This window comes from Tigriopus californicus, chromosome 11 (assembly GCF_007210705.1).
Source record: "Tigriopus californicus strain San Diego chromosome 11, Tcal_SD_v2.1, whole genome shotgun sequence".
Taxonomy (NCBI): Eukaryota; Metazoa; Arthropoda; class Copepoda; order Harpacticoida; family Harpacticidae; genus Tigriopus; species Tigriopus californicus.
The window spans coordinates 9,937,127-9,959,087 of NC_081450.1; the positions used below are offsets into that span (position 1 = coordinate 9,937,127).

Consider the following 21,961-nt stretch of genomic DNA (forward strand, 5'->3'; position numbering starts at 1 on the left):
AGTCGATCCTAGACAATTTCGAATATATTATGAAACCTTGCCAAAGCAGAAGGATCGAGATATTAACCTCATTTGAAAAAGTCTAATCAATAGGGTGCCAGTAACACAATGGGCAGTAGAAAACTCACCTATTCCATAGAATACTTGCTGAGGAGAATGAGCGTTCATAGCAGCCATCAAAATGGCTAATTCTCCCTTTGGCGTGAATTGCATATCCAATGTACAGACTCGCAATGACCCAATGTCACACTCTTCATTTTTCTGAAATGACAAACATTAATAAGTCGGACCAATTGCTTAGACTAGACACCTATGTCTTAATTCGGATGTCCTTTGAACACTTCAAGAGCCATCTGAACAGATAACGCTTTCATATCTAAATCCATGGAACTGATAGCTATCCGTTCCATGCTAAATCATATAGCCATCAATATTCAATCAATTCAATTGTAACTCATTTTTTCTGGTCGCATATATTTGCATAAACATTAGAATACAAGATGGAAAATTTCGCTCTCATAGTTCCCCCGGGCAACAATGGCAGGATCAACAGGGCGCAACAATATCCATCCGATTGATGCAAGACGCAATGCAACTCGCGAAATGAACTTAGTGAGGCGTTCACCTCGTCGTAGACCTGAATGATTTCGGGCACCCGTTGACGCGGTTTTTGGCCCGGCTTGTCCGCCACGGAACGAGAGGCGCCGCCAGGAACAGACATCAGGAGAAAGACCACCACTCACTCACTACCACTTCTAGGTACAACTCCTCCTTCTACGAGGAGGACGAACGAGAGGTCTGCCGACTAAAGGCGGAGGATATATTCGAACAGGTAGTTGGGAAGGGGATGTTGAAGGCACTCACTCACTATCGCAAGGGCCCCTCAAAGTCAGTGCGAACGTGTTTAGTTGGCTACTTTTTCGAACACAATTGATCAGCATGGCCAATCAGACCCTTTGAGGACTAATAAAGTAAGCTAACCGCACAAGCAGTATCAAATTTGGATTACAAGTTTTGATGGAACTCTTGAACAAATCCTTATCAGGCCCATGTTCATCATGAGTCGTTATCAGTGACATTCAATGGCACCAATGAGTCGACAAGTATTTCAACACCCCTGTTCCATTCAAGAATCAATTTCCCTTGGACCTGTTACAGTTTTCAAATGGCTGGAGAAACGACCCGTTCCAATGGGGACATGAGCCGACAATTGGGCCATAATGAGCTATTTGCCCATGTGAGTCACAACAACAGTAATCTCAATGTGATGTGCGGCCTGACGTTGCTAACGAGGCAAGCAGTAGACGAAGGTACACCCATTTTCGTGCATGCATAGACTTCTGGTCAAAATTAATAATGTCCTTCGGGCAGGTCTGATGAAATGTGCCTTGCAAGAGTTCCAACACATGTTCCCTCAATTGACGAGTCGTATTCGGGAGGATCAAGGTCATCCCTACTTTGCACCGATGGAATGTCCGACTTTCCCTTTGGACACCGAATTCAAGTGCCAAGATATGCTTCACACCAAATTCAATACCAGCCAAGGGCCACTTTGGCGAGTCCAACTCGTCACCGAGGATACCATGGAACAAGCTGCCTTGTGTAAGATTGAATTTTCCTACTTTGTTCGCTATTCCTTACATCATCTCCTCGCATCTTGCTTCCAGCTTTTGGACCTGAAATTGCAGCCATTATTGGTGACGATTCTGACGTGAAAACTCGATGGCGATACTTCCTCAGGTACTTCCAAGGCAAGGTCAATCAGTCAGATATTGAAAAGTTCGACGAAGATGCTGACGGATTCCGCAGCTTCATTCTCATGGTCTTTCATCCGAGTATCACGGACACACTGGGCTGCTTTCATCTGCTAAGGCAGTTCCTGGTCATTTTGGATGCCATCTTGGAGGAAAATGCCAATGTCATGACCGGCGAATCCGGCTCTCATATTGAGGAACTTCACAAACCCATCGAAAACCTGATCGCCCCTAATGAATATGGGTTCCATCTTAGTGATTTGATGACCATGAGTAAAATGATGGGCAGCTACATGATGCCGAGAAAGAGCCCCTTTGATCTGGTCAAATGTAAATCTGAGGCTCCTTTCCGGACGGAGGTTCTTAGAGGTTGGCTGAATTCCGAGCAAACCTCTGAGCTTCTGGCTCTCATGGATGATGACGACGTGTCTCTTCATGGTGTGATATTGGCTGCTGGACTCCTCGCCACGTCTCGAATACTCCAAGGGGATTGCGCTAAGGAACAGCCCCCATCAAAAGCGGTCAACATGCGAGCCTCTCAAGAAGCCAATCTCAGATTGTATTGCCCAACTTCTCCCAAGTACGGTTGCTTGGGCGCATATTTCGACTCGGATTTCGTTGTCCAACCCATCACCGACCGAATCGAGTTCTGGCGATTCGCTCACGAAGTCACCATGAAGCATAACACTGCCAAAGGGAACAAAGAACCTCTGAAGGTTTTGCGGATTTACAGTAAGTTAGGTGCTTTAGGAGACATGAACGGTCCGTTTAAAGACCTTGAGCGGCAGACAGCACTCAGCAACGAGCTGGGCGTGGCGGTGTACGGCGATCTAAGCAATCTATTCCGACGCGAGAACTCGCAATACCAATCATTGGACATGTGGAACCGCCCATTGTCCATGACACAGCGAAACATTCGGCTGGAAGATGTCTTCCACACGGTGGCTCGTCAAAACATGGGATCCCCCGTGACACACACGGCCCACGTTCTCCATGGAAAACTGAACTATATTATGAGCTACTACACGACATACTTAGGCCAACGAGAAGCTCTCATGCTCAGAGATGAAATGGTGAATATCTTAAGAATGGCCACAGACCCACAACAATGAATAAAAATCTGAATTAAAAAAACGACTCACCATGGAATGCTTCATGAAGGTCTCGGCACCTTGCGATTGAACGGGCCACTCGTATAGGAGTCGTTCTTGAGTATCACTCTCCAAAATCCACTTTTGCAAACCCATCGTGGTGAGCACGAAGGTCACTTGGCTACTGGCTGACTTGACGTTTGATGTCAGAACACGTACCAATTTCTGACCATTTCGAGAAAGGTCAATTCATCGTTAATTGGGTACAACAGCAATATCTTAGATCGAGCACTTACCGCTTCACCCGTGGCGGGCATCCCTCCCCAAAATAACGAGGACACACGTCGACCAATCCCTCCCAAGAGACCATGGGGTGGTTTGAGTTGACGGCACACGATCTTGTGCTGTCCACCCACATTGAGAACGTGCACGAGGACAATGGTCGAGGTCGTGGTGGCCAGAACCGAACCCAAAGGCTGGAGATCGGTTAAGCTATGGCACTCTTGGCCTTGGAGGTCAGCACTCACTTCAGTGGACGAGCTTGGATGAGCGATGTTGGGCCAGAATCGAACCAGGCCTAAACAGGGGAGACAATGACGGCCAACTTAAGAATTAACAGCAAATTTTCCAAATCAAATAGCTCTAAAGCGTGTACCCAGTCATGAGGTGTTGATTTTGCATGTTTTTTAATCGAACGATTTTTTTGACAAAACCCTTGTTAGTATGGAAAGAAATAGGGCAATAGCAAGTTCAATTGAAGGTCATTTTTCCAATAGTCAAATTTTGCAATTATCAGAATTCCTCCCCTATTGGGTGTTTTGGTCCAATAGAGCGTACAAAAGGAGTATAAATAAATAAGAGAGGTCTCTGGAAAAAGCATCAGTCTGGTTTAGGAGACTCAAATACTGTCTCATATATATACGAAATAGAGACATCGTCATGAAGGTCAGGCACCTGATGGGCAACCATTTTTTTTCTCTAGACAAAAGCTTTATTCAATAACATATTTTCATATTACTTATTTCATTGGCATAATCACTTTGGCTTCAACTTTTCTCGTGAATGCATCATCACCGAAAATGATTAAATACCAACAATACCGATGAAAAGTGTATCCTCATTCTGGCCAACTAATATTAGTCAGTTACCGTCAAGTCAAAATATTACCGACAAGAGCAATGCCTCGAAATCAGAAATACCTTCGGGTGAGACGGCCAAACACGACGGGGTCTGATTCTCATGCCAGGCGAAGACGTTGATCAATCGAGCGTGATGTGCCACATCCGATGCAGGCAAGGTTAGTTCGCGACAAGCCGCATTCAAGCTCCGTTGACCACTGGCTACCTTATACCGCCACACCACCAAGCGACGACCGTGTACCAACCAAGCCCAACCCTCGGCTGACAGCGATACGCTTACATCGGTGGGTTCTGAAAGCAAAGCCATGCCCATTCCACGGGTTTAATCAACCCTCTCTCCATCAAAAACCAACGGATCGGCGACTCACTCTCGGCCAAGGTCAGAATCTCCGTCACAAGTACGGGCGATGAAACCGTACTAGCTAAAACGCTGTGGCTTTCACACGACTCCAAGATCTGCGAGGGCGCCAGCGACGTGTTGGCCGATGACACGCCGCCACCGGCCCGGACACTGCGGCTGAAACGGTCAAACCACAGTGAGAAAACGAACGAGCGGCCAGCTTACGGCTGACGAGTGTCCTTACTTGAGATGGGAGCGCGGGGTTTTAAAGGGCGTGAAAGCACCGCCCATGGATTTGCGAGCCCCGCCCTGGCGAGCGCGATGCCCATGGCCAAACAAGGACGAACCTGAGCCCCCGACCCCTGAGGTCGAGGCGGCCGACGAGGTCGGGATGGGTGAACCGAACATGGGGCACAAATGAAGGCCAATGAAATACGATAACTCGAGGTTTTCAAGGATATCGGGGCGAAGTTCACCCTTGTCGCACTTCTTCCCCGTGTAATTAATCCAGTCGCTCGAGCACTCACACAAGTCCTCAAGTGCCAATTCACAATCAACGGCAGAGAGCGGCATGACTCAGGCTAGCCATTACAGTGCCAGCCCTAGGTCAGACTACTTCGGTCACGGAGCAAACCGGCTTTTGGGTTTCAAATCATCAATCATAATACATTCAGGGGGACTTAAAGGATTTAAAAATAGTTGAGCTTCGCAAGAATGGCATGTGATGGCTTCAAAGAGCGAAGAATGGTAGAAATTGAGATGGCAGGAAATCGAGTTTGTGGCAGCCCTGATTCTTGTCAACAAAGACAACGACAATATCATTTAGTTCCTGGAACAGCATGACTCAAATAATTAGGAATAAGGGAGAATGAGACAGACGACGGCGGGATAAGGGCACGGATCCAATGAAAACCCAGCCAACGGAATTGACCGATCAATTGGCATCCAACAATAAAGTCCAAAGATTAACGTTGGGCACTGTGTGGTTGACTAAAATTCGAAGGCTAAGGGCACGTGGTTCGTTTACCTTCAAGGATCTACGAGGGATGCGACTACTACTCTACTACTTTGTCGATCGAAGACGTCTTCCAGCCTGATCCCGAGGGCGAATTCACGGCAACGTTTCAGTTAGACAGGTTTACACTGAGAACGCCATGGGCCCCTACGTATGACACTTGACTGAATCTTCTTGGACCAATCTAAAGCATGAAACAACCGAGCCTATCACAAATTTCTTCGTAAACAAAACATGAAATCAAATGAGCCAATTTCATTTCGCAACAGCTTTCATATCTTATAAATGGGATTGATTTGTACATGGTATGAGAATGAATGACACGAATGCAATGTCAACATGGGAGGCTCTAATCCACGAAAATGTTTTTCAAATCCTGGATAGTGAGCACATTCTCCTCGGTGCAGTGACTGCTTTGTCCCACTTTGGTCTCTTGAAAATTGCTGCAACAGAAAAGGGCCAACTTAGTTGTAATGAGCTGAGAATTGAGCGGGAGAGCAGGTCAGTTTCATGGCTAGAAAATGAAAAAGATGGACAACCTGGGCGGGGTAAGGGTTCGCGCTAAATGAAAATTGGCAAGGACTCTTTGTATCGAAACGCCAGTTAGCCCTTGGACTTCTTGGCCTTTTTGGTTTTGGTCTTCTTCGCCTCTACCTCTTTATTCGGTCCATCTTCATTGACCGCCTTAGCCGTGGATTGAGCCTTCTTTTCCGATTTCGCGTTTGAGGTTTCAGAAAGTTCCTCCATTTCCTCGTTCTTCTGGGCCTTCTTCCGCTTCTTGGCCTTTAAAACCTCGGAGGCGTCGGGCTCTGCTTCTGTATTGCCCTCCTCATCTTTCTTTTCATTGGATTGGATCTCTTTCTTTTTGTTATCTCCGGAGAATTTCTCATAGAAGGCCACTATTTCGGGAATAGATGGGGAACCTTCGGGCAGATCTGTGCCAGTTAGTTGAGCTTTTTTCTTGAACAGATTTGCCCCTTTGTCTCCGATAGTCGTCTTTAAGTAGTCGTACACGATCAGATTTGTATTCTCTTCCACAACCATGATGAAAGGTAGACCGAATTCGAGAGACAGACCTACCTCGTGTTGAAAATGACGTTCTCAAGCCGACACACAACACAAGAGCAAAAAAGGTGGCGATTGTTTGCCACGAGCAAGAATTTGGGCATATTTTCAAATGAAGGGTGGGACTGGACATTCCGATTTACAAACTAAATTGACTTCAATCATTCATGTCTTACCTCAAGATTCTGTGCATGCGCTCTTCGATGGTAGATCTGACGATGAACCGATGTATCCGCGTGGATTTGGTTTGTCCGATCCTATGAACTCTACCGATGGCTTGAAGTTCTTGAGCGGGATTGAGAATTGGTTCGACCAGAAGCACATGGCTGGCCTCGATCAGGTTGAGACCATTGGCTCCAGAAGTTATGGGTAGTAGTAATACTTTTACATCTTGGCGATTCTGGAGAGAATAAGACGGTGACTATTTTGGAAGAATTCATGAGGGAGTTGAAGAGCGTTCGCTGTACCTTGAACTTTTGCAGGTTCCTTTTGAACTTGACGTTTGAATGCAACGAAGCGAATGGAATGCTGTTTTCGGTCAAGGCCGTCCCTAAAATGTCCAAGACATCCGTCCAGGTGGAAAATACGAGGGATTTAGAGTTCGGGTCTTCAGCTTGAATGGCCATAATTGCTCGGACCACGGCCTCCATCTTCGTCGATAAGCTGCCTTTGACTTGCTCTAATGCTTGCTTTTCCTCCTCCGAGTTCACTTCTTCTTTCCTATATATTAAAGTAAACCAAAATGAGTTGGGTTGGTTCTACCCACAAATGTCATTCTTTGTGTTGTTACCTCGTTTTCACATAGGAGATCTCTCCATGGACTGTGATATTTCGACAAATTGGGCATTTTAACGACCTTCTGTGCGCGCTTTGAATATTGCTATTTGAATACTTCTCGATCAAGACGCGGATGCACTCGACACAATAGCAATGACCGCACTAGAAACCAGATATTTCGTTAGGAGGATTACTTGGGTTTATACAAAACCATCGAAATAAGTGCTTACCTGAAGCACACTCCATTGCATTCCTAGTTCTTGTTGGCACACTGGACACGGCTCTGGATTGGCACCGCCCTTCTTCCCATAATCAGAGTTCTTCAAGTTCTCCAAATACACCAATTGCCCAAACATTTTGCGGAACTCGCATTTGGCTACCGTGCAATCTGAGATGAGTTTCAATTTCTGACTGGGAAGCTCGTGTTCCTCTAGAATGTAAATGGTTTCAAATTTGTCCTTCTCTCTGGTGGCCAGATTGGTTCCTTGAGAACTCTTTTTCTGCTTCAAGGCACTCTGCAAAAATGACAATAGGACATGAGTTCTTCGTACAAGTTACTTGGCTTTGTAATCTCTCACTTGTGAGGTCTGAGGTTCGTCCTCGAAACGAAGGCGAAGCCGCATGACGGACATATTCAATTCGTCCACACCCGCCACCAGATCATAAATCTGTCGCCAAAGGATCCTCATCAACTTGAACTCTTTCTTCATGGCCTCGAACAACTTGATGTGAGCGGCACCATCGCTTTGAATGGCACCACTCACACTTACGGACTTCTGACGAGTGAATTTCAAGATAGCTCTTAATAACCGTTCCGACTCACAATCCGCCCAAGTGCCTAAAAATTGGCCAGAATGACATATGTTAGATTTCACCCGAGCACCGAAAGAAACTATTTCAAATAACCAAGCAACCTTTTCTCTGGTCATCCAATAAGAACACTCCGGCATCTTCCAGTTTCTTATTCTCGTCTGTAGTGAGAGTTTGCCGGGCAGGTCCCTTGAGACTTCGGATTTCGTCCTTAACGAAATGGAAAATCATGCTCTCGTAAACCTCAATTTCGTCATGCACCAAGCACAGTTGGCATAACTTGCGATTCTTTTGAGAGGCGGCAGACACTCGGAGATGGCAATCAACTGCTCCATTCAAGAAGGTTTCAGGCGGGGATTCCCGCAGGTTTGTCAGCCCTTTTGTCACACCCTCGCGAGTTCTGGAAAGCGGTGAATCTTGAAACGAAAAGAGCTCAGTAAACGCGCCCACAATGAGGACTTACGTATCAAGTTGAGCCACGCTCTCTCCCAATTTGTAGAGGACAATTCTAGAATTAGGGTATTTGTGCTCGATTTGCTTGAACTCCTTGTCGTTGACGACGTCGAAAAATTGAGCCATTTCTTCGCGGACCAGATCCATTAGATTCGCTTCATTGCTAGATGACTTTAAATCATTAATCACTTGCACGTACCAAGGCTCTCTCCGACAAACAAAGCTCGATTGGAGTTCCAACACTTGAGCGGTGATCGGATGGAGTGCACCCTAAGAAATGAAAGACAAATGAAATGACAGTGAATGAGCACTCTCAATACTCAATCTATTATAAAATAAACCCCTACTTGGGCAGCTTCAATGGCAGTAGAGTATTTGACGAGGTAATTCTTTTTTAGCACTTCAGCCTCGTCCAATAATTGATCATCCCTGAGAGTTGGATCCACTCCATCATGGTGAGCATCAAGCAGTTCCCGCAAATTCGAGATCGTGTGCAATTTCTGCAGCGTGTCCGTCTTGATTTTGTCCTTGTATTCCTCGGACGTTCTGAAATGCAGAGAAAAATGGTTTTTTTTGCATACATATCACATATCAACCAGGTGGGAAGTTCAATTCTGTCTCTACCTCAGGACTTCTCGGTACTTTTCCGAGGCCTCCACCCACTGTTCCTCGATGATAGCTATGGCTGCCAAGCCGTTGAGAGCGGCAATCAATTGGCGATGAGCATCTTCACACTCCAGGGTGACTTTTTTCGTCATTTGTTCCAAGAGGTTTTCCATGGTCATTGTGGTTTTCTGTAGTCCAATGAACTGCCCTCGAACCGCTTGAGGGTGACAGCACGATTGTCGCAATCGTAGCAGGGGGTTCAGTAAATTATTCAGTGAATTACGGTCCATGGCCGAAAGGTGCATGGACAGATCCGAGCATTTGCCAATTTTTGCGACGGCATCACGGGAACTCTCGATGTGCTGCCGTCGGTAGAAGTGCTCCTCGATGGGCGAGAACGAAAGCCAATGGATTTCTTGGGTCTGAGATGGAATATTGATCTGATCGAGGACGTCCTTCTTTGCAGTTCGCCAAAGAACCTCGCATAACACCTGCATCAGCGGTTTTCTTAGGCCGTGGCCAAAGGGAAGATACAAACACTCTCGCCACCATCGTTGCAGACTGTATGGATCGTACTGCAAGAACAGGAGCAATCCCTGGACGTCATTCAGGGATTTCTCGATCGGCGTACCGGTCACGCACCATCGATTTACCGCCGAGAGTCGCAAGGCCATTTCCGCCGTTTTCGTGGTGGTCACTTCGATCATCTGAGCCTCGTCCAAACAGATCCTCCACCATTGAATTGAGAGAAGGGGTGCAGGAATGGCCATGTAGCGCTTGGCATTGCGAAATCGCCGACCTTCCGAGCTGTTGCTATGTGGAAGGTCCACATAATTTGTCTCCGACTGGAGGATGGTGTAAGAGGTGATGACAATGTCGTACGATGCCAAATCACGGGGTTGTATGTATCCAGCTTGTTTGGTGCCTTCATAGAAGAGCATCCGAACTTTCTTGTCTCGAACATGCTTCTGGATCTCCTCTATCCATTGGTATGAGATGGTGCTTGGAGAGACGATGAGAGTGGCGCCTGATTGGACTGGGTCTTGCAAGGTCCAGCAATGAGGGCACAAGTAGTCACCTCGATATGGATCCGTGACATCAAATTTCACGCATTCGGAATGCTGCCACAATTGGCACTTGGAACATTGAATGCGGTGTAAACGATCCTCATCCGCATCCAGGTCAGTGCCACAAATGCACTCGAAATAGTCGCTCTGTCCTACTTTGGTGTCAAAGAACGTTCCATTCCATTTCCTGCGAGCCTTCCGATATTCTGGGGTGAGCTCCACCGCTTCGGATAAGCCGGCCAATTGCATCTCGTAGATATCCTTCAATCGTTTATAGGTACTAGACTCTTTTTTGGGCTTCTTATGAACACTAGCCAACTTATCCGCTTGATCCCTATTATACGATTGTCCGCCATAACAACGATTCGTGATCACTTGCTCGATGACCTTTTCAATGTCAGATAGGTCTTTGGCAAAGTAAAGGCCTCGGGAGTCGAAGCTTTCGTGGTCAGGGTTGACGATGAATGATCCATTGGCTCCACTTTGATGCGACGTGTTCACAAGAAGTCCCTGGCCCACCAATTTGACAACGGTCTTTTTGAATTGATTCAGATGCTGAGCAGATGATTTGCCAAAAGTCTTGGCCAAATGCTTCTTCAAAGCGTGCGTACTGGCACCGTCACCATTTTTGGCAATGGCAATCACGCCATGGAGAATCATATCACTCATCGGAGACTTGGCAGTAACAGTTCGACCTTTCAAAACGGATTTCGGATCAAACGCTTCCTTAGACTTTACCAGAATAGATGACCCCGGCTCTTGAGACTTGCTCGCTCTGGGTTTCTTAGCAGGTGTAGCCTCAATCCCTTCATCAAAGTTAAACGTCACTTTCTTTTGTCGCGATCGGCTTGGCCGAGGCTTGTACTCTTCCTCTCGATCGGTCTCACTTTCTTGGTCACTCTCATCGGAATGATCCTCCGACTCGTTCAACCGGGAACTAGCATCCGAACCGCTATCATTGCCGTCTACTTGCATCAGGGTTTCGTCTGGAGTCTTCCTTGGCGAGCCACAAGTTGGAGCTTCACTCGGAGTTCCGTCCAAGACAAATTCAACGGGCGTGGGTGATCGTCTACGTCGTCTTTTCTTCTTCTTCTCGTCACTCCTCAGAACAATGGGTGCTTGATAAGCCGGACGGGGCAATTCTTGTCGCGGGTGAGAAAGCATGAGGGATAATATCTCAACGGTTTTACCCAGACCCATTTCATCGGCCAATATACCCCCGGGGGGTTTGGGTTGAGCCCGAGGACGATCACGAATGAGGAATCCGCCTTTGACGTGATAGTACAGCGCATCGCCTTCTAAAGTGCGAACTTCTTCATACAGGGGATGGAGTGGATGGTCTCCGGTGGGAGCACCCTTTTCACAACCCACCATCCATTTCACGGCATTCCTCTGATATGGTCGGAGACGGGGCAATAGACTGGGGTGTTGCGGATCGACCGAGCTGTTTTTCAACGTCGGGTCTGAACTGTGAAAGGCTTTAATTTCTTCATAGATGAGGTCAATATCGTGCTTCATGTGCTCTAATTCATCCCAGGTCTCAAAATGATCCAAACCTAGACATTCATCCAAAAGTCGTCGCACACCCGTCGGGATTTTGGCCATCAAATCCGACGGGTGACTAACTTTGAGCAACGTCTCATCACTCACGACCAACGACAAAGTCAATTCCCCGCTTTGAGCATCAAAGTCTCGCACCGTGAGCTGCGGCGACACACTCAGGCGTTTCACGCCCACTTCGCCCAACACCTTCAAGCCTTGGGCGTTTTCACCCATGGAAATCAAGGCCAGCCGCCGTCCGTCGTCCAACTCCAACCAACCCGCCTCATCGCTACTTGTACCCACGTAAATCGTACCCGCGCCCGTGATCTGACGCACTTGACTCGTAGGCTGTACCAGAAACGTATATCGGCCCAAGGATCCCCACCAACCCGACCCTTCCGTCCTGGTGGGGCCAAATTGGACGCTCCAAGCCCCACCCGGCCGGCCGGGTGGGGTTATACAGGCCGCAGGAGTGGGCCCAGGGCTCAATTCCACCGCTTCAGTCGTGTTTGTGACCCCTTGAGGCACGTAATCCTCATCCTCCTCGTCCGAATCACTACCGGTCAAGTCAAGAATACCTAGACCCGATCCCGCGGCCCTCACGGGTCGAGCCGCTCTGGCCGAGCCAGAGGGCGTCGCCTGGTCGGGTGGCGGTGGTCCCATGGCCCATTGTTGAGCTTGTCGGGCTGAGGAATCCAGTCGCTGAGGAGCCGGGCGTTTGGCGCGAGGCATGCTGACTGACTGACTGACACGACTCGCCAAAGTCAGGCTCGAATTAAAGGGACAATGACCGTATCCATGACTACCGGGAAGGGTTGGGCTAAAACCTCGAAAAACAGCTAGGGAGGCAGGGATGTGTCTGGGTGGATCCAATCACATCCAACCGTTCCTAAGAGAGAGAGAATCCTGGACCAACGAACAGATGGGCATTGTTTTGTTTTGATTACACAATGCCCATGGCCCTGTTTGCTTGGGCTCTGGCCATGTGGTAAACGTTATTCTCCACTGATTAGTTGACGGTGTTACTTTTTTAAATCTTAACCTGACCTAATCACAGTTAATCTAACCTTACCTAACCTAAGCTAACCTAACCTAAAACGATATTGATAGCCCTTACAGTCTCTATCTAAACCTTTTAACATTGGGCCTCAAATTTAAAGATGAGCACCGCCAACTAATCGGTGGAGAATAACGCTTATCGTGTGGACATACTCTTATGTCGCACAGGGTGACTGACTTCGTCATAGAGTAGAAGTTGTCAGTCGAGATTTGGGCTAGCTGTTAGCTGAAAACAAGATGAAAATGCAAATTGAACCCAAACTGTCTGGAATTTAAATATTTTTTGGCATATTTACTCTTTCTGTTGTTTCTTCAATTTCATTTTTTGCCAATTTTTTTTGCATTACTTTGCCCATAACAAAGGGTCAAGAAAGTATTTTGGACCCCTTTTGGGCAAACTATCACATTTTAATGCTTCAAAATGGTGCCAAGTATGATCTATTGACCCCCAAAAAGTGCAAACTGTTACATTATTTTTTACATTATAAAAATCAAAATCATTTTCTCCTTAACTAAAGTCCTTAAAGTTAAAAACATTCATGAAGTTTGTCCCAACCCAGGTCAAATATTCGTGAGGCGTATGTAGGTGTCGATCCAGTAGCAGGATTTAAGTCAGACTTCGGCAAGTGTTTGACTAAGATTCCTTCCATTGGTCGATCAAATAATAAATGAAAATAAAGTTAAGTTTGTTGTTTTGAACTGCTGGGAATTGCATTTCCATTAGCGGTGAGGAAGTCAACAAAAAAATTGAAAACTAAGGATTAAGAATGTTAAGTTTTTAGCAATGATTTCAAAATTGGCAAATTTAACTTTGACATGATGTTGCCCATCATTGGTCCCTTGTAACCTAGAACAAAAATGATACTTAAATATTTTAGGTCGTTGTGCTTTGTTAATGCCAATTGAAAATAATTCACAAAATCATCGAGGAAAGCAATATTAGCATGTAAACATGCTGAAAACGATAGCGAATATTCATTCAAATACGTTCAGCCCCTTTTATATAGTACTATTATGAAGATAACGAAATTTCTTTACTAAATGGCTCAAGAATTGACGGATCAATCTGGTCTTTAGTTGTGCAGCATTTAATTGCTATATTTCTGATTCAGTTGCTTGACAACTTCAACTACAAGGGACAATAGGATTTATGACAAAAATTGCGGTCACTTGTTCAGAGGCATAGAGAAAAATGTGGTGCAGAGCCAGCTGATGTGTCACATCTTCCATTTATTTGCTCTGACATATTACATAAAATAAAAAAATGAATACTCATTCTGGATGACGTCCAAGGTTTAACTCAGACGCCANCTCTTTGCTTGGACAAACATGTAAAATGGAAAAAATGTCAAAACTCAATGCATGCAAAGTGTGGTTTGGCTGGGCATGTTGTCTTTGATTTTACTCGATGGAATAACGTCAGTTGTCCATGAACGCGTTTACTTGACTAGCCCTATATTCATTCAAATACGTTCAGCCCCTTTTATACAGTACTACTATGAAGATAACGAAATTTCTTTACTAAATGGCTCAAGAATTGACGGAAACATCTAGTCTTTAGTTGTGCAGCATTTAATTGCTATATTTCTGATTCAGTTGCTTGACAACTTCAACTACAAAGGGACAATAGGATTTGTGACAAAAATTGCGGTCACTTGTTTAGAGGCATAGAAGAAATAACCGAAATAACGAAAAGTGTGGTGCAGAGCCAGCTGATGTGTCACATCTTCCATTTATTTCCTCTGACATATTACATAAAAAAAATGAATACTCATTCTGGATGACGTCCAAGGTTTAATTAACTCAGACGTCAACGAGTGTTTAAAAACACCCCTTTGCTGGATTCTCTAGGGCTTGAAGGTGCTCTCAAAACGGACGGTGAGCCTTTACAGTTGACCCCACAATCTGAGCTAGGACAAAGCTCATGATGGCTTTTAAAACGTATATACAATATTCACTTACCTTTCGTACCTTCTTTGATTTGATTTAATATCAAGCACTTGTTTCTAGTCCCGTTTTTTTTTTGATGATTTGTTTTGGTGGACTTCCTTACCGCCACTGGGAATGGAATCCCCAGTAGTTCATAAGTTTCCTTTCAGCACTAGAAATGGAACCCACGGCAACTGAGGAGACGATTACATTGCCTTGTTCTCGCTGCCTATTACACCGCTCGGCTACATTATCTTCTAGGTCTGGTGTAAGTGTAAAATCCCGTTTTATACAATATTAGGCATCTGGCATCAGTGGACAAATTAGGAAATAGTCAAAAAGAACCATTGAACAGTTTAGATTGTCTCTAGCAACTCAATATACCATTGTGAGATACTTGAAAAGAATGTATGTACCTTAACAAAATTTGTACCTTGTGTTCATTTGAGATCGACAAAGGCTGCCAAATATCTTGGCATTTGGGCAAAAACCTGACCAGGCTAAAGTGGTTGATTTGCAGAGAAATGCACTGCACAAACTCTCTCATAGAACCAACGACTTCCTCTTTTGTTTTGCTTCAAAGCGATATAATGAAGGTTTTTTCAAAATTTTTAAGTCGCAACCCTAGGTATTTCATCGAATTATTCAGTAGATCACGGATAACAACCTCATGTTTTTAGTGAACAGCCTGACATATGGTTCAAAAACCTACAATGTGGAAATACGATAGATCTTGCAAACCTTCGTAGTAACTCGAGTAGTCGAATGTGTAGGAAAGTGCAGTCACAACTCAGTTCCGAGTAAAATACCTCTGAAAGGGTGAGATAAAGTCTGAAGATGGACAGCAGATTATGCCATAAAGATATTGATACTCGATGGTTCCTTTAGCCAACTACCTAATCCATTTTCTATGGATTGAAAAGAATCGCAGTACATCTCTTAACTATTGAAGAGTTCGTTGGATGAGTGAGGGAAAACTTTTGCTTTTTGTAAACGATGGATATTAAAAATAAAATAGAGCGAAAACTCGAATTTCAATGGAAATCGAAATGGCGTTTCGCAGAAACTGCTCATTATTACGTAGCTACGTATATGCCATTTATTTTTATCATTTTAGCACTCTTCATAATATGGCAGTAATATATATAAAAAAAAAACAATATAATGGGACATATAAGGTCATTAGTATGGTATATTCAGGAGCCAATTAAATGGTCGGAAAGGAAGATACAATTTGCTGATTAGGGTGGTCATTGTAGTCATTTGCGGGCAAGGAAACTGTTTCAGAGATTGTATTCCGCATCACTGTTGTTGCCGAACCAGGATTTAAATTCATTCACCGTCATGCTTCCTCTAGCATGTGCGGGAAGGATGAATGGAGCGAAACGTAAAGAAATGCGTCCGAACGTGTTGAGTTTAACTTTTGGGGGTACAAATCGCCAAGCGTTTGCTGTCTGGTACATTTTGGGTGCGCTATTAATATGTGCACCAGCCTTTCGGCCGGAAGTGGTCAATTTTATGCATACTTTTGTACATCTGAACGGCGTCGCTCCTTTGCTTCCTTTTCTGGAGAATCACGAGGCTAAGTTCTTGGAGCTTTTCCTCATAGGATCCTGACAATCCACCTACAGTATAACCCCCACTGCTCTTCGTTGCAACTTATCGACGTCATGCTGATAGGAGGGATACCAAGCTTGGACCTTGAATTTTAAATACATGTTTCATGTGTAACCATAGCCTTTAACTACGTATAGAATCCAGGAAGGCCGTTATCCAATTGAATTTGCATTGTTGAGCCACATCTTTAAAATGCGTTGTCCATTTGGGCTCCTTTGTGTTCAGTGGGTTTGCAAAAGGTCAAACAAGTCCAAAAAAATTATTCCAGGAACATGGAATATCTGAGTGAGCTTTCACATTGGGAGCGGCTAGAAATGTTGGGACTGTACAATATTCAATGAAGGGACGAAAGATAGTTGATATCAACATCATCAACAGCTTAAATCGCTAACAAATTACACGTTGGACGTTGATTAGTTGTATGAATTCTCATTTGAGAATTTCACTTTCTCATTCCCTTGAGTGAAAATCTCAAGATACCTTTTTTTCGCTGATAATTCGACTTTATGTGCTTCGCATTTTTGTGTCCCTCTGCGATAGGCCCGCTATATTATTGCTTCTGACACGAAATGTTTCCTATCCTCGTGATTTGGGAGTAAATTATGATAGAGGTTTATCGTTTTCATGAAATAGTACTGAAAATAGAATAATGCAAGTCCAAAAGCAGTCAAGGTTCAATTGACCTGAAAACAGTGAACTTTGTCTACGTGGACTTGAAGGAACGATATAGCCAAACGCACGTTTTAACATCTACACAGTACGCTCTGTTTTCAATGGTTATCCTTAAGAAAACTTATCACGTTGATGAATGGTTTTCGCCCTTTCCTTCATCGATGACGAGATGAGAACTTCCTCATCTTTACTTGGCAATAAGTGACCCTTTGAGTGGCCCCTTGAAATCCAGCGTGTCATTGACCTTAACCCTCTTGAATAGACGGGCTATACTTATTCGAAATGAAGACCAGACACACAAAAAACTCTATTCTGATCACTAGAGAGCGGATTTGAAATTGGTTTGTACGTCGAGCAGATATTTGTGAGAGTTTTTGTTTAACTGGTTTTCTTATTTCGACAATTTAGACCATGCACACTTAACTAAGACTATCAATTAAGGAAATGTGTTATCAAATTACATCAGAAAAAGAATTAAGAGTTTAAGAATCTTTGTACTATCTGTAACTCACCTCTTCCCTTTTTTCATGTGCACTGAACCAATTCTAGTCATCTCTGCTGTGATATCCACTAGTCAAATGTTTTATCGTTTTAACCATTTTAGTTCCTTCTTTTATTTCTTTATCCATACTTGTGTAAGTTGTTTACATACACAATTCTATCATTTTACAAGTTGACATGACCGAGAGTCGCAATAAAAGATTTATTAATATCTCTGCCTTGGGACACCCATCACCAGAGAATGGACTGTCCAGCGAGAGCGCTGCTGTCTGACTCCGTAAGAAATATACGAGGGAAAGTCTGAGAAATATACCTTTTGGTCGGAATAATATGACTGAAAGAGGAAGGAATTTGCAACAGGAACTACTCACAAGTGCGAAATAAGTGCAGAAAACAGTGATGTCTTTGGTATCTATTCTGACTCCGAAGTTACAGAAAAAGGATCGTTGCTAATTAAAGCAAACTCGGAGGGTCAAAAAAAGTTTCGAAATGAACGATATTTTCCATTGATGACGAACTTGTGGACAAAAGAGGATGTTCGCTTAAGAATAACGGCAAAAGTTGTAATGGTTTATACGAAAATACGAACACTTTTTATTTGAAAATAGGGTTGAGTTACCCTTGGCAAAAGGTTGATAAGAAAGGTGCCGATTCATTGACTTTTTGGTGTGCATGTCCTCAAATAAAATGGGGAAATAATATCGGTACGGAAAATGACAAAATACCCGCAGAGATCTGATGCACTGGACAATATCCACAGGAATGATTGGTACAAATCAATGTCGAGTTTGCAAATGTAAGAATCTTCAACAGTCTACGATAAGCTAAGATAATTGGAGTGTTGCAAGTGGGAACCATTGCGGATTGCGGATTCGTTTATAGCCTTCATCACGGCTAAACCCGTGAAAGGGAGCAAGGACATGACAATTAGCATTGGGCGTTTTTTTTTCATCTTTTTCTCTTTCTATCGACTTGTGGATGAATGCGGAACTGCTGATCTGACCGCGACAAAAACATTACTTCAACACTATTTCAAGCACAATGGGCTTATTGAGACCGGAACCGAATCAATTTTTAAGAGCTTCAAACCTCGTACATATTCCCTGACGTTTCGTTTCACGCTTGGAGCCGCACAGGGGCTTACTGCTCGATTGAGGAAGGGCTCGAAAGTTTGTTTGCCCCTCACTTTCTGGATGGTGGAAGAGGAATCCTACTCCTCCAACTCAAGTGCTGTGGCAGCACCAAATTACTCTTAGTCGACGTGACAACGACAAAGACCAACCCTTATGCCAAGGGCCCAATGAAGAATAAAAGGACCGGAGTATAAAGTTGAGCCTCGAAACTACTCTAAGAAACTCCTTAAGTTCATTTTCATGGAGTAGGAGAATGGACGGCTTACAAACAGAATATAAATGGCCACTCATCTCGTACTTACCATATCATGGTCTTGTCTTTTCCAAGATCAATTCCGTCTGGTGGTGGTCGTCGTTGCTCATCTTTTTCAGCCAGATAGTAGTAGGGAATGTAGGATGTACGCGTATCTACAGTAGCATGAACTAGTCTCTAGCATGTACCACGACCCAGGGACAGAGGGACAGAGGGACAGAGGAACAGAGGGAAAGCAAGAGAGATGAAGGCAAATAATCATGCATGAGTAATCCATCATTGGAGCGATTATTTTATGGCCTTAGCTATTTATGAAGCGAAGGCCGCATCTTGAATGCACTTAAAATTGCCTCAGAATGTGTTTCTTAATATGGCGAGGTCAAGGAGATTGGAAATTGAAAGTTTTGTAGAAGTCAGGCCCAGATCGATGCTGCGTTCCGATAAAGGGCGTCACAATTAAGAGATATTCCTGTTCGAAAGTCATGTTTCTAATGTTACCTCCGCGGATCAGGCAACTCCTAAACAATGGATTCCTTGAGGAATTCGAGGGGGTTACTCAAATGACCATTTGGGCATTTGCAACAAAGTCAATTTTGCAAACTCGTCCAACAACTATTTCTCAAGCCCTAGGCATTTAGCTAATAAATGCCAGCAAGTCTCGTCTTCCTCGTTGCAAACTCGGCAACTTGGATGGTTTGAGTCGCTTGAAATGAGTCGGTGGCTTTATATAGACATCGCAATGACTTGTTAGAAATTGTAAGGAGGGAGGGAGGTATTTTTGACGATGAGCAAAACGAAATCGAAGCCCCTTAATTTTCTACACTTTAACATCGGCCAAGAATATTGTAAATTAACAATTCACATCTATAAATTTCAAAACTGGATGTACTGCGAGGCTGCAAATGTTTTTTGCAAATGAAATGAAAATAATTGTCCATATTTGCGTTCCGGCTGACGTTTCCTTCGGTGGTTGAAATAAGTCCGCATAGGTTCCCCATATTTAAAAAATGTATGTAGGAGCAAGCGAAAGCAAACGGAAATGTGATGTCAGCTCCCCATATCCAATGATGTCTCAGACTTGTTCACGCCCATCATCAATTACGCGTTATAACGTTCGATGAGACGAAAGGGTGTGTCAAAAAGAGTGGGATAATGTTCCAGAATACTCACAATTTGGTATTACTTGCGCATTAGTGTTCGTTCTTCCGTCTCAGTAACGACAGTTTCACTCATATGAGTAAAATGTGAGAGGTGTATGTCTTAGCAATGGCGACACCGAATAGAAGACATAAATTATTAACGAATGGCTTTAGAAAACTACTTTTCTCAGACCTACCTAATTTAGATCTTAAATGTTAAAGAAACAGAAATTTCAAATCAGTGTCCGAATGCAGAACCCGAATAATAAACGACTTGATTTTTAGAACAGAGTCCATTTTAGAGGGTCAACTGTTTTCTGGATCATTTTGAGCCAAGTTGGATACTCATCGTTAGTGTTTATGTGTCCAGAACAAATCAATTTTTGAGGTGTCAATATTGACAGGAGACCTCGGACTTTGCGGACACCACGAGGCTGACTATTCTCATTTTCATTGTATCCAAGAGCTCATTATCAAGTCTAGACCGGAAATGAAAAATACGTTTTGTGTTATGATGTACCTGAAGCATAGTCACCGAGTAATATTTCTCAAAATTCAACGTAGCTTAGAAAAAATAATGCAAAAATTAGCTTTGCTCTATGAGATGTTGCTGAGTGTCTTGCTATCGCCCTAATTTTGAGTTTTTGAATACATGTGAAAGCCGAGGCCAAGGGTTCTTTCGCATGCTCACAATTCACCAAGAGCTGACCATAACACAACCTAATAACTGCCCAAAATCGAATAATACCTATTGGATCTTTCATAATTGCGGCTACCCAAGTACCTACGCATAGCTCATCATTGACTTGAAAAAGAACAAAAAGACTTCATAAACAAGTCAATGAATACTCAAGAATAGGCGCATCACATCACATCTACTTTTGAGCGTACAAAAACAGAACTAGTATCAAGGCCCTTCTTGAATCTTTCAAAACTGTGTACAAAGCATTAATGGTGCTGTTTTCCCTCAAGAATAAGATCCTGAAGTTTTGGTATCCAGCTCAGAAAAGATCAAGATATATCGTGATACGTTCTTTGAGATGCGGTCGTTTGATAAAGAATCTCCGTCTTTTTATTTGAACACCAAACAAATTAACGATATTTGGCAAGACACTTGTTTTGTGTCCAAACTGTATCCGCTTATTAGGCCCTTATATTGATTGATTGATTTTTTTTATTATAAGCCTAATCAGTTAGTTTACAGCGTGAAAATCTGCGGTTGTGAATGTTCAAAAAATATAGAAATTGAATGTACGTGTATAATAACTGATGATCAACAGCGGTCAGAGTGGTAAAAGAGTTGACTAGATTGCATGGTATTGATGTCTTGAATGCGTTCAGTGCACATGGAAAACGTATAGAAAGGTTGAGCTCCGAAAAAAGATGAGTGGCAGCCAATACCACGAAAGGGATGTTGGGCCAAGGTGTTCACCTCTATCTCCTTGACCGGGAAGGAAAACTTTTGTCCGGACATCACTTCCGGAAGGGTCAAATTTCCAACTCTGTCGGACATTGTTTGAGGAACTTATGACATTTCTAATGTAATCACGGTAACGAGTTGAGAGTTGTTCACTCTTTGATTAGGCGGAATAAAATGCATTTTCTATGTGTTTTCTTCGTGGGACATTTTCAAAATTCAGGCCAATCTTTCATGACAATTTTCTTTGTTCATGTTATAAAATCCCGGCTTAGCTCTGCCTAAGATAGTTTGTCCAATGAAGACTGAAAGTTGCTGCCACGTAAACTTGTTCATTTTGATGCATAGGGTAAAAAGAATAACTTTATTTTTTCTTTCGCAAATTCGCTCCATCCTATGTAACATTAATTTCATGCATAGTTAAGTAATGGTTTTTCTTTTATGTGTTTGTGGGCACTTTCTTGAACATTTTCTTGGCTGAGTTGAATCGGCAAGGTGTATGCAAAATAGATAAACTGATTTCAAATTTTGAAGACTTTTGTGAAAGGAAACAAAATTTCTTTTCAAAGTTTGAAATTCTTA

At 43.6% G+C, this 21,961-nt stretch overlaps 3 protein-coding genes across 4 annotated transcripts in view; 1 reads left to right on the forward strand and 2 right to left on the reverse strand.

Annotated features, from left to right (window-relative positions):
• The window catches only part of LOC131889784 (nuclear pore complex protein Nup133-like), an 11,322-nt gene extending 6,410 nt beyond the window's left edge, over positions 1 to 4,912 (reverse strand). The window contains exons 1-6 of the mRNA XM_059238961.1: positions 4,569 to 4,912; positions 4,353 to 4,501; positions 4,045 to 4,275; positions 3,142 to 3,422; positions 2,897 to 3,070; positions 129 to 261 (exon numbers count right to left, since the gene is read on the reverse strand). Of these exons, the coding sequence (XP_059094944.1) occupies positions 129 to 261; positions 2,897 to 3,070; positions 3,142 to 3,422; positions 4,045 to 4,275; positions 4,353 to 4,501; positions 4,569 to 4,897 (1,297 nt within the window). The 5' untranslated portion in view covers positions 4,898 to 4,912. The remainder of the gene's footprint in view (positions 1 to 128; positions 262 to 2,896; positions 3,071 to 3,141; positions 3,423 to 4,044; positions 4,276 to 4,352; positions 4,502 to 4,568) is intronic.
• Positions 730 to 2,891, forward strand: LOC131889793 (uncharacterized). 2 transcript variants are annotated; one of them, XM_059238983.1, is made up of 4 exons: positions 730 to 832; positions 1,159 to 1,310; positions 1,372 to 1,602; positions 1,668 to 2,891. In XM_059238983.1, the coding sequence occupies exons 2-4, from the start codon at positions 1,166 to 1,168 to the stop codon at positions 2,864 to 2,866; spliced, it is 1,575 nt and encodes a 524-aa protein (XP_059094966.1). In that variant the 5' UTR covers positions 730 to 832; positions 1,159 to 1,165; the 3' UTR covers positions 2,867 to 2,891. The 2 variants fall into 2 exon arrangements, with proteins under 2 accessions (XP_059094966.1, XP_059094965.1); XM_059238982.1 differs by having other exon boundaries at positions 824 to 971.
• Positions 4,913 to 5,579: 667 nt separating the features above from the next.
• LOC131889782 (E3 ubiquitin-protein ligase SHPRH-like) lies at positions 5,580 to 12,566 on the reverse strand. The gene is made up of 10 exons (XM_059238960.1): positions 9,069 to 12,566; positions 8,792 to 8,990; positions 8,455 to 8,714; positions 8,096 to 8,391; positions 7,760 to 8,019; positions 7,412 to 7,696; positions 7,195 to 7,343; positions 6,872 to 7,124; positions 6,581 to 6,804; positions 5,580 to 5,782 (listed from the first exon to the last, which is right to left on the reverse strand). Exons 1-10 carry the CDS (start codon positions 12,389 to 12,391, stop codon positions 5,689 to 5,691), a joined length of 5,343 nt encoding a protein of 1,780 aa, XP_059094943.1. The 5' UTR covers positions 12,392 to 12,566; the 3' UTR covers positions 5,580 to 5,688.
• Positions 12,567 to 21,961: the final 9,395 nt, after the last annotated feature.

What these genes read in the sequence shown, in the direction of transcription:
- LOC131889793 (XM_059238983.1), top strand. Translation starts at nt 1,166, where the DNA reads ATGGCTGGAGAAACGACCCGTTCCAATGGGGACATGAGCCGACAATTG. An exon ending in GAGGCAAGCAGTAGACGAAG is followed by an intron (nt 1,311 to 1,371) that starts GTACACCCATTT and finishes TCCTTCGGGCAG; the next exon opens with GTCTGATGAAATGTGCCTTG. An exon ending in CATGGAACAAGCTGCCTTGT is followed by an intron (nt 1,603 to 1,667) that starts GTAAGATTGAAT and finishes TCTTGCTTCCAG; the next exon opens with CTTTTGGACCTGAAATTGCA.
- LOC131889782 (XM_059238960.1), bottom strand. Translation starts at nt 12,391, where the DNA reads ATGCCTCGCGCCAAACGCCCGGCTCCTCAGCGACTGGATTCCTCAGCC. An exon ending in CTGCCATTGAAGCTGCCCAA is followed by an intron (nt 8,715 to 8,791) that starts GTAGGGGTTTAT and finishes TTCATTTCTTAG; the next exon opens with GGTGCACTCCATCCGATCAC. An exon ending in CGCATGCACAGAATCTTGAG is followed by an intron (nt 5,783 to 6,580) that starts GTAAGACATGAA and finishes TTTCTGTTGCAG; the next exon opens with CAATTTTCAAGAGACCAAAG.